We start from the raw sequence: 12809 nt of genomic DNA, 5'->3' as shown, positions 1-12809 counted from the left end.
GGAATTCACATAAAAATATTTTCAATAAAATAAGACAGTATATGATATTGACTAGGAAATAAATGTTAATCCATTTTTGTAAGCAATGATACATTAAGTAATATTTACTAGGTAATGACAATAATTCTGAGCTGTTTCAGACATATTTAATTATTTATTTGTTTGTTGAATTAGAATTGTCTTTTTTGAAAATCAATTTATTCTAAGCAGTACTAACAATAACCTACTTTCTTTGAAATGAAATAAAAATGTATGAAAGTCTTTAAAGGATTTTATATATATTTTAGTTTAGGAACTAAAAAGTAGTACCCAAAAAAAATTTTTGGTAAAAGGAGGTACAGTGTTTATAAAAGTTTGAGAATCCCTGAAGTCAAATGTATAACCGTCTATAGTATACTTTTGTCCTCTATATAGTAGGTACTTATCCAGTATAAATCCAATGCTAAAACATAGGTTCACTAGATCACAAATGGTTCTATGTCCTTAAAATATATTAAACTATAAAAAGATAATCGCGAGTGCCAGAGAAAAAGAAATTAACGGTCGTGAAGCTGCTGGCTATGAAATCATTAGATCACAAGGCTATACTAGATATATTTGTAGAATAGGATGCAAAACTAATATATGTACTTGTTAAAATTTAATGTTTTATGCCAGCGGTTCCCAACCCATGGGCCGCGAGCAGCATGGTACTAGGCCGTGAACAATATAATATTATTATATATTTTTGTTTCATACTTATAATATTTCTGGTTATAATAATATTCAATCAATATTAACTACAGTGTAAAATAAGTGTACGGTATCGAACGTTAGAGGTTTGAATGTAGTTTTATCTCTTATAATATAGTATATTTTATAATTATAATACGTGTATAGGTGTGGTATTATAGTGGGCCTCAAAGATTTTTTTTACAAAATTGGTGGTCCACACAACTAGAAAGGTTGGGAACCGCTGTTTTATGCAATTCAAAGTGTCTCAATACATTAAGTTGTGAAAATAATAATATGTAAATTTATCTAAAATTTATAATTTTCTGACCCAATTTAAATATTTTGCTAAGCTAAATCATAAACATTGTCCATTAGCATTAGACATTAAGGTTATTTGCTAGTCATAGTTGTTAATATTTTAACAAAATATTTGATTTTTACAACACTGCCTATGTTGGCATTTACAATATTATCCAATTTTCATGAGTATTACCGTAAATGATAAAAATTAGGCATTATTGAAAATGGCTTAATATTATTGGCTAGTTATTTTTTAGAGAATGCCTAATTAAGACAAATAAGAATATAAATAAGTAATAAATAATTTTTGTTGTGATAAGTTACATAATATGTACTACATACTTTATGAGAAGTAACCATGGTAAGTAAACTAGACTAGTATTAAAATGTATGTACATCACCGTTTCATTGTAATAAGTTGCAAACTTTCAAACAAAATAGACATTCAGACACAAAATGTACTTTTTCTCACATGTTTTAAAATTGTTGATTAACTTTGAAGCGGAATAAAAATTAATCTGAAACGGATCAGCACATCAAGAAGAAAAAGAAAAGTTAAATAAATATCTTATTTCACTATTTCTAACCATGAACAAAGCATTCTAGACATTGAATGATCAATAGATTCATAACATTTAAATTTATTGATGAATAAATTATGGTAAATATTGCATGTTCATATTTTAATTTTTGATATTTAAATGTTCATTATGAAATAACACATTATTATTTACTTAATAATATCATATAACATCTTACAAAAACTTATAAAAGTATAAATATAATTTCATTATTTTTTTTGTGTTACAAAAAAAAAAAAAAATATATATGAATTGGTCTTTTATAATAATACTAATTTTTATGTTAAATTAGATTTATTTAAATTGTTGAGGTTGAGGTCCAAATAGGCCACCGCTTTGTTTGTTAGCCATTCTTGATGGAGCAAATCCTAATAGTTTTTGAATATTCTACAATAATAAAAAAAAAAACAAAACCATAAATTATATTATTTTACAACAAGACAAAAAAACAACTAGATAACTGACTCTCTTTCAACAAGTTAGTTATTTTAAGTGTGTAGGCATTAATGTGATGAGCAGATACTTTCTTATTAAGATGGTAATGGTAAATCAAATATTGCTTGATGTGGTTGGAAAGACTTAAAGTGTTAAAAAAAAAGAATTGGAATAGAAGCTAGCATACGCACAAAAAGTATGAGGTGAAATAGTTTTAGGAGCCAACATTACATTTATTTTGATAATAAAATATCACAATGTTTAATATACATATTTAGTATGAGCTGCACTCAGTTTTCTACCAGTTCGCTTGTAATAAACTGCATATTATCTAGTTGTTTAGTCTGTGAATAAATATTACATGGTTTCAACAATGTTTTTAATCTTACTTGACGTATTGACATGGTACACAATATATACAGGAAAATAAATGAACATTCTGTGTAATTATCACCTGGCAAATTTCTGTGAGATAATCCCTGAACCCAGGGAATAGGTGTAAAAGGTAATCTTGCTACAACACGTCCGTCAAATCTATGTAAACAAAATATGTTAATCATGTTTTGGATAATTGTAAATTTACAAATAAAACTTACATGCTATTGAACATGCTTAATAGTGCTGTAAATGCAAAACCAATGGCAAACATGGACTTCATTTTTACCATTGATAAATCACGATTGTTAATTTTAAGTTTTTCCTCAACACGTTCAATCTTTTTCTTTTGTTGTTTGTCGACAGAGTCTCCATGAGCTTCTTTACGTTTTTCAACTAAAATAATATAAATATTTTTTCAATTAATTATAAAAGCATATCTTTTGTTAAAGTTTGAAAACATACGTTTTTTACTAGACTTTTCAATTTCTACTTTCAGCTTTTGATATTTTTCTGTTCGATATACTAATAACCATGTTAATCCTGCAAAACATTTATTTCATAAAATTTTTAATAGTGCTAAATATAAAAATACTAATAAATAAAAATTATAGGAAACTTAAAATTCTTATATTATAAATTCAAATTTGTATTAATAATACTCTGTACAAATATTAGAAACACACCACTTAAATAAGGATTTATAAAAGCAAAAATCTTAATAAATAATATAATATTACTTAAAAAATGTAATTTATTTCATAGGTAATTAATTTAATGTAAAATACTAATGTTTTTGGAAATATATATTTTAAATAGTTTTAAGTCATTATAAAACAACATAAAAAACATTTTTTATTATTGCTATACACTTAAAGTTTTTTACTTTTTTGAACGACATCATATATTTTAAACTTTACATTACAAAACAAAAAATGTTTCTCAGAATACTTCAATTTATCAAATCAAATTCTGGAAAAGTAGTTTATAAGGCAGGGATAGGCAACTTTAGGTTACTAGAGAGCCAATTTTTTAGAAAATTAAAATCCAGCAGGCCAGAAAGCAAAAAAAAAAAAGGTTATCAAAATATACATTTTAATTAACATTTATTTTATTAATAATATATAAATAGGTAGTCATTCTACCATAAGGTATTAAAATTTTTGTTTTCATTGTCAATTTTACTTTTTTGCGGATATTCTTTAACTCTAAAAATACGAAAAAAATTTTCAACGACAGCACGATACGAATGTACTAACAGCTATGGTTAAAAGCTATAAATACGTGTGTGTGGGTGTATATATATATATATATATATATATATATATAATATATATATATATATATATATATATATACTATATTATGACATTTAGACATTTAATGATGTTCAATGCCAGATAACAATTATTATATATTGACAAGATAGTCTATACATATAGGTAGTCATATAGATTATAGAATAATAGACAATAAACTTTAACAATGTATGATGTGATTTGGAAATTTAGGACGGCCAGATAAAAAATGATAGCGGGCTGGATGCAGCCCACGGGCTGCCAGTTGCCCATCCCAGTTATAAGGTATAATTTTATAAGTATTTAGAGTTTAAATGAATGGAGTAGTGGACTAATCTATGGGATATGCTTGTACCATTCCACCCTGCTTATCTAAGCTTATTTATTATTATTTTTTTTTTTTGATAAATTACACTTAATTACTAAAAACTCTGAAACAAAAAATATAATAAAAATTGTCTAAAATTTTTAGTAAAATAATGAGTGTATGTTAAATGAATCACCCAGTATAATATATACATGATATATAGAATACAAACAATAGTTTACTAAGCATAAATACTTAATTTCCTAATGATGTTGCTCCATTGTAAAATTGTGAACACAATTAATGCATTTCGTAATATAAATTTGAGATATATGTTTTTCAGTTATTATTAACTACAAAGACTTGTTAATTATAATTACCATTTTAAATTACTTTTACCAACAATTTTATTATTATATATAAAGTATTAATAACAACTTAATGTTATAAAATTATTTGATTTTCTAGTTACTAGTATATATATTTCCCAAATGTAGCACTAAACATCTATAACTAAAAAAAAACATACAAAACAATTGATACATGACATAGACAATATAGTAAATAACTAACGACTAATACTACGAGTATTTTGTTTAATAAATGTAGTTAATTAATAATGAAGGAATAATAAAAGCCCTAGAAAATAATTCTTTTTCTGGGTTAGATGAAAGTACAGTAAAAATACTCAAAACAAATATATATTTATTAATTAAACCATAGTTACACATTTTTAATTCAGGCAACACATCATTTACTATTTCATAAAGTTTTAAAACTTAAGTATAAACACCAATATTTTAAAAAGGTGACATCCAAATCCAACAATGAAAATTATCACTTAATATATTGATAAGCTTTTGAAAAAAAAAATGATAAAAATTAACTAGGTCAATTCCATGAAAATAATAATCTACTAACATGTACTCAATTCGGTTTCAGACCTAGTAAAACACTGAACAAAAAATTGTTTCATTATAGCTACATTTATAATTCTTTTAAAAATAAAAAAGAATGTACTGTTTTCATGTACTCATTTGATACTATATATTATAAAGTATTGCTACAAAATGTTAATAAATTGATATAATACGGAACAGCTTACAATTATTATAAGTTCACATTTAAAATATACAAAAAAAATGTTTGAATCGACATTGAACTCAGTGAAGAAAATTCAATAATATGTGGTGTTCCTCAAGGAACTACTATATTGCCCACAGCCCACATTATTTATCATACATATAAACCAAATAAATGATTTTAATACAAGTGGTGGACTAGTTTCCTATGTAGACAATACAGTATTTTTTGTTGAAGGATTAGGATTTGAATCTTAGGATGAGGTATATAGCAATGTACATACCGATTTGATAAATACCCAAAAATAATTTTTATCTTAGTTAAAAAAAAAAAAAAACATTTTACTACATTATATAATTTTAATCAAACAAATAAAATAAATGCATGTGAATATAATAATAGTTATTTAAATCAAAACTTATGTACACGTCAAACTTTCATAAAAAAATGTTAAAAACTGTAAATATTTATTTACCTATATAAATGAAGAATGACCATACTATTAAACTTATTAAGAATAAATTAAGAAAAATTATGCTTTCAAAAATCTAACAGATATCTTAGAATTGTTTAAGAAAATTAGAGTTGTATATCAATTATTAATAAAATTCATAATTAGTTACAATATTTCTTTAAGCAGAATGAAGTATGTATGACTGTAGACTAATTTAAAAAAAATTCAAAATAAATACTAAAAAATATTTTTAAATTACTTTTGTGTCACTTGACTTAATTTTTTGATATTAAAATACATGATTAAATTTATATAGAACTTTCTAATTCAGAAATATTAAAAAATGTTTAATACAACGGTGAAGTAATAAGATATTATAAAATATGATCAAAAGTATGAATATTATACTAAATTACATATAATTAAGAACTATAAAATACAAAATAACAAACATCAATAAAATAAAAAAAAAAAAACTGATATTTGCATTAAATTAGTACTCAATTACATTGATTATTTAGTGAAAACTGAACTGTTAGATGTTGATAGGATGTCTGAAGCATGGTCTTCTAAGACCATAGTCCGAAGTTTGAACTACATACAATACCTTGATACGATTATTATTGATACTAATAATAACACATATTTTAATAAAAATTATATTATATCAATTAAAAATTTAAAAATAACATACGAGTTAAACCATGCTTAGAGACAGGGAAAATAAATTTGAAAAGCTCTACTATTCAAGTATTTTTTTTTTTGGCACAGTCATGATTATATTTATATGGTATCAATATTTTAGAATTAGAAACATTAATACCAACATAGACAGTAGATATGGTTGATGCAAATAAGTAAGTATTTAACTAAAATGTATATATATATATATATGCATTATGTACCTACATAATATTAAATTATAGATCATTAGATTGTATTTTATTGTGTATCGAATAATATTGTAATATCTATATTCTATATAAGGAAATACATTTTTTGTTAAAGCAATGTTTATTAGTTATTTTAAATAGTATTTGACATTTTAGAAGTTTGTAATGAAAATCAAACACAAGTTCTTGCTTAATGACAAATAGGTACTTTCCGATAAATAAATAAGGTATTATATTAAAATTAGTATTATACATCTAATGACTACTTTTTATTAGCTTAAACATTGATCTAAACATTAAAACATATACATGCAACACATGTATGTAATTATTGTTCTTAGCAGACTGCATAAAATATTAAAATCAAGCAGATGATAAGAAAATACACTAACAATAAATCATAGATTAGTGATATCCATAACACTTATTGTTTAGTCATTAACTTATTATCATCTAAAACATTAATTATTAAGCTCTACGGTTTATCTGGTACAAATAGCTTTTTTAATTTGGTGTTTGGAACACCATGATGATGTTTGTTGGTACTGTTTATGATGTAACCATTAATTTCAAAGGCTGTCACAAACTAAGCCACACCTATCTCATGACAAAAATATTAAAAATTGCACAAAAACGTCACAGTATAAAAATGCCACGCATTTGTAACCAGTTCAAGTTCAAAACAAAACACAAACGCAATAATCGATATACCTACAATTGATAAAGCTAAATTTACCTTCTCCTAATAGAGCCGTACAAATTGAAATAAATACGATGAGAAATGTATCGGACCACATCGTTCAGTGTTCTAATGCATTGAGTGTTGAATGGGTGGTAGGTGTTTTCGAGTTAAATGTTGTTTTATCGACGGTGTCTAGTCAATAACTAATGCGGGAATTAACTGAACACGGTTCCAAGTACCTGTACTACAACGATGTACAAAACGATGGAAGCTGTTCCTAAATGATTTTCTCAATAAAAACATTAACTCGAATTCCTGAAGTTCTAATCAGCATTGTCGTGATTTTTGTGATTATTCGTCGTTATCTTGGCAGTCGCGCTGTCGCGTTGTAAAATATTGATTAAACACGTCGTCCGTCGTCCGTCAAAACTGTTCTTGCCATGAAACGTTTTGCTAGCCGATCGAAATCCCATAATTCCCATATTATGTGTCCGTCGGAAGTAGGAGTTTAATAAAATTTCTACAGCCGGTTCATACGGAACGGATCGTATTTTACTGACTCGAATAATAAAATTATTTAAAAAAAATGGGTTATTTTATATATTTTTATTGAGTTTCTGTAATCAACGTCCGAATTCATGGAGAAAACAGTTTATCCGCGGATGATCAAAACGTGGTTATATAAATTAAAGTAACGTCCGATTCTGGCCGCCTGGTTCGTGGGTGTAACGCTATTGCGGACATTTGGCCGTTCGTAGTTTCGCACAGTTGAACGATGGATCAAGTTGTCGTAAATTTTCTATTGATCCCGTTTAAGCAGTTTCCTCGACTTTCACCAGTTCCGTTAATATTTTTCGCACAAAACTTGAAAACTTGAATTTGTCCATATTATTTTTACGGTCAACGAAATCGACGTTTTCACAAACGATATTTTCGATAATGTCACGCCCCATTTGTAATCGTCTGGAAATCATGTTATAATGTTCCTTATCATTTTTATTTCATTATCACCTTGCTTCGATTCACTTTGCCGTCGTCCATCCGGTCCGGCGATCCATGTTTCGTAAATAATAAAACATTTTTTTTTTTTTGTACTCAAATGTGTGACTTCTAAAAGTTTATATTAATAAGTACAATCACCAAAGGCTCCAACCATGTATTCTGTTTGGCGACAGTACCATTATGTCTATAGGAATACAGTAAGTACATTAGTTATATGATGAATTTGGCAATGAAAAAAATCTTTACTTATGAGTATTGAAAAATAAATTAGCGTAAATGTGGTTTTCCGTGAAAATAATTATATTTTATCGTTTTTATTTTTTAATATAATCAATGAACAAAATTGATTTGTTTGTATGTAAGTGTTACCATGATAAACATAATATTATTGTAGTTCATTTAACCAAATCAATATTTAAACTTGGTTTCTCATTAAACTCATGTTAATACATTAACCAACACATTATTTTGAAAAATATTTTCATGGATTAATTATTCCTTTAAATATTGTACCATTTATTCAATATATTGTAAATATTTATGTTATTTTACTTCTATATATTTATAATATATAATATTTTAACATTCATTTCATAAGTTCATCTTATTTAAACAAGTTTACTAAAATTGTAAATCATTATGTTCAACTTTGTTGTTTTTTGTTTTATAAAACAAATTATACCTAATTATGTTTTTACTAATCATTTACTCAAAAACATTTATATAATCATTTTATTAAACTTACCTTTTTGATATTATAGCATTGTTTGAAGTATTATTCAATGTCACCGCCACAAAAACCAAATTTTATCATGAAACTTGTAAATAATATAAGAGATGAAATGTCTAAAAGCAAAGAAATGAAAAAAAATTTAGAACAATTTCGTGCAGAAAAAAAGAAATTGGAAGAATCTGATAACTTAATTAAAGCTAGGTAATATGATAGTAACTATTCTTTATAATTTTGATGACTAATTTATAAACATTTTAGACAGAAATTAAACACAATAGAATCAGAAACATTCAAAGTAACTCAACAAGCTAAATCTGTTGCTAATATTGTTATGGCTTCAGTTAAGAAAAAAGTAAATGAAGCTAGTGAATCTGATTTAGCAAAAAAAGCAGGTATATTTTTAACATATTTCATTCATTAAGATGTTTTTAATGAATGTGTTTAAATGTTTGTATTATTATACATTAATTATTAATTAGGACAATTAAGCGGAAGTATAAGCAAAACAGTATTGGAAAAAGGAACTAAAATTGGTCAGTCCGGTCCCGTAAAGACTTTTTCAAGTACGGCTGAAGCTATTTCAGCACAAATTGAAAGTGATACTTCATTAAATTCACATGTAAGTATTTTTATTTTTAAATATTCATTTAGCAATATACTACCTACCGTAAAATGTTACCTATCAAAAAAATTGTATGTGTGTAGTATGCTACCTACTGTAATTATTTTTAAAGTGAAAAAAAGATAAATCAACTTTATTACCAATTATAAAAATAAAATCAAACTAGGAGCAATTATTTATTCAGATCAATGGCAAGCATATATTATTTTAAAAGATAGGTTATCATCATAAAACTGTCAATTATTTTGAGTTTTTTGTTGATCCTGCAATGGGCGCATAAACATCAATGACTGAGTGTTTATGGAGACATCTCTAAACTAAATACAGAATTAAAACCCGAGGAGAAATAGATTAGATTTTTTAAAACAAATATTAAAAGAAGAATGGTGATGGTCCATTATTATGTTACATGACTTATAAGATGACATATAACAATATTATAAAATACTCGACCACAATGATCATCATTCATCAGTGATACACTAAGTAAGTTTTAGTTGGATAAATTTTAATGAATAAAATATGATAAAGTTGTTTGGTAGGTACTAAGTAGCATACTACACCAACAAAGTAATGGTATATTGCACAAGTTCCAATATTTATGTAATAATATTGTTTTTTCACTTATTAGGTTTACAAAGCACCAAAAACTTTAAGAAAACGATCCGATTTAGGTCATCAAGGAACAGTTGTTCCTAATGAAACAGAGACTGGTATTACTGTTCATAAAGATTCAATGTAAGTATATTTTACTTAAATTTTTTTACAAGATAGTTATGAAATCTCTGAGCTACAAAAAAATTTTAATCATAGAGAAATTAGAAATACACGCTTATATAGTGTGTGTGTGTATTTCTGCATTTCATTGAAACCTGTTATATGATTCAAACTTTGTTTAATTTGTTCTGTAATATTCATCATTTGTAGAAGACACGGGGTGCCTTTTATGCCTTTATGTGCGTTTTTTCTAATTATTTATTCGATTGTTAATTAACTTCCCGAATAACTTGAATTTGCTCAGAATAAAATATACTAACCCACGGTATTACATCATTGTACTATAGGTTCACACATGTTTTTTTCACATTTATATTATGGTTTAAAACATTTTTTTTCATATTCTATTTTGATTGTACTAAGGTATTAAAAATAAAAGAAAAATTTTCAAACAAATTATATTATTTTTATAAATACTATTGAATAAAACCACAGACTAAAATATAATGGACTGCTATCTAAATAATTTCAGTGGATCTCAATTAGGTTTCAGGAATGAGTACAGATATTCTTCAAATATCTTTTTTTTTCATGTATCAACACCATCCAACAATTTTTGTTTAAGAAATCAATCAAAAGAGCAACCAAGATTAATAAATGTATTATTTAATATTTTAATAATCAATTTCAAATTTTTATTTCAATACTTAAAGTACATAATTTCATATATATATATATTACATCATAATATGACAAAATTTATTTATACGCGTAACAAATAAAAAGTAAATTTGTAAATTAGTAGTGATTCAGTTATTTTGTATGGATCGCAATGTTAGATAGTTGCTTCTCCCAATGCTTTGTCGATACCAGTCCATTATTCTGTTCATAAAACCGATAAACCAAATATTTGGCTATTCCCTCAGCTATCCATAGTATATAATTACATTATAACATTGTGTTATGAAATATGAATTATAAATGTATTTATGCTTTAAAATTGATTATTATTAATTATATAATGTTATTTTGGTTTTAGGCTGTATGAAAATTGGAAAAAATTCAAATCTGAAAATGCATTCATGCAAAAGTTATCTGACCTAAAAGAACTCTATGATGACAGTGATCATATTTTAGCACGTGCTACACGTTCAGTAACTGATACTTTATCATCAGTGTTTCATAATGCTGAAATGTCAGATGTAGTCACAGAATTATGTCGTGTTGAACCTGATTTCAGTTTAGTAAGCTTTGTCCGACAATGTGAAACTGATATCATACCAAATGTACTAGAAGCTATAGCTCGGCAAGATCTAGTTATTCTTAAAGACTGGTGTTTTGAAGCTCCTTTTAGAGTTATATCACATCCTATTAATGAACATCGACAAAAAGGTCATCAAACATACTGCAAAGTGCTAGATGTACATAATGTAGATGTTGTAACTGGAAAATTAATGGAACACGGTCCTGTATTAATAATATCATTTAGTGCCCAACAAATCATGTATATTAAAGATGTGAATGGGTTAATCATCGAAGGAGATCCTCATACTGTTATCAGAGTGATGTATACTTGGGCAATGTGTAGAGACGTAAATGAAGTAAATCCAAGGGCTGCTTGGAAATTGTTAGACATAGCAGCAAATTCCAGTGCACAGTTATTGTAAACTGTAATCATAAGTTTTAGATTATTTGTGACAAAATATTTTATTTCTCAAATATTCTTACTGTTTAAGTAAATTTCTGTTTGATACTTGATCAATTATTGTTCAAAGTTAACAAAGAACTGTATTATATTAAGGTTTTACCTTAATGTGTTATTACTTATTTAGTAAAATTCTAGTTGGTTTTTATTATTTCAATGTGAATTTGAAAGCAGTCCTTTACACAATTTGTCTTTCAACATCTATTAATATAGAAATAATCCAGGAAAATTGTATGTACTTATTTTCTTAATCAGAAAATCAATCAGTAAACAATCTATATATCAATCGTCACTATGGTGTCCTTTGCAATCTTGAAATAAATTAAATATTATATCATGCTAATTATTAAATTGACATGTAGTACTTTTTTCTAAATTCAATTAAATACATTTCTCTAAAGCTTGGCCAGTAGACCATGTACAATGTACATAGTGCATTATAATTTATATAATGTATAGTAACAAAATTTTATAGTGCACTTATTAAATTGTAAAATTTGTATATAGTCTTGTTTAATTTTACCCCAGTTTCATTAGTTTTCCAGTTCATTATTATGTTTTTGAACTATAAAAGTACCACATAAATTTATGTTAAAAACTTCAAAGTATACAAAATAAACTTAACAAAATAAATTAACAATTATATTTATGTCTTGAGTCTTGAAATATCTTATAATATGAAAGGCTTGTAAAAAATAATTTTTAAAATTAAAATAAATATGCAAACTTCATAAAAAAAAATCATTTGAAAGAATTATTGAAAAGTAAATAAATACTAAAAAAATTAAAAACAGATGAATGCATTTATATAATGCACAAAATTCATAAATATGTAATACATACGTTGTATTTAATATTGTAGTCAAATAATGTCTTGAATCCAATGTGTAAGAAACTTACTTATTTTG

The 12809-nt window shown here is 25.6% G+C and overlaps 2 protein-coding genes across 2 annotated transcripts; one reads left to right on the top strand and one right to left on the bottom strand.

Moving 5' to 3' along the window:
• Nucleotides 1–1639: 1639 nt before the first annotated feature.
• Nucleotides 1640–7525, bottom strand: LOC114128283 (calcium load-activated calcium channel). Its single transcript, XM_050207555.1, has 5 exons — nt 7177–7525; nt 2871–2948; nt 2627–2801; nt 2420–2564; nt 1640–1982 (listed from the first exon to the last, which is right to left on the bottom strand). The coding sequence occupies exons 1-5, from the start codon at nt 7235–7237 to the stop codon at nt 1890–1892; spliced, it is 552 nt and encodes a 183-aa protein (XP_050063512.1). The 5' UTR covers nt 7238–7525; the 3' UTR covers nt 1640–1889.
• Nucleotides 7526–7795: 270 nt separating this feature from the next.
• On the top strand, nt 7796–12052 carry LOC114128291 (mitochondrial import inner membrane translocase subunit TIM44). The gene is made up of 6 exons (XM_027992770.2): nt 7796–8321; nt 8886–9058; nt 9116–9249; nt 9337–9476; nt 10111–10217; nt 11236–12052. Exons 1-6 carry the CDS (start codon nt 8277–8279, stop codon nt 11861–11863), a joined length of 1227 nt encoding a protein of 408 aa, XP_027848571.2. The 5' UTR covers nt 7796–8276; the 3' UTR covers nt 11864–12052.
• Nucleotides 12053–12809: the final 757 nt, after the last annotated feature.

This window comes from Aphis gossypii, chromosome X (assembly GCF_020184175.1).
Source record: "Aphis gossypii isolate Hap1 chromosome X, ASM2018417v2, whole genome shotgun sequence".
Taxonomy (NCBI): domain Eukaryota; kingdom Metazoa; phylum Arthropoda; class Insecta; order Hemiptera; family Aphididae; genus Aphis; species Aphis gossypii.
This window is presented reverse-complemented; position numbering and strand designations above follow the sequence as displayed.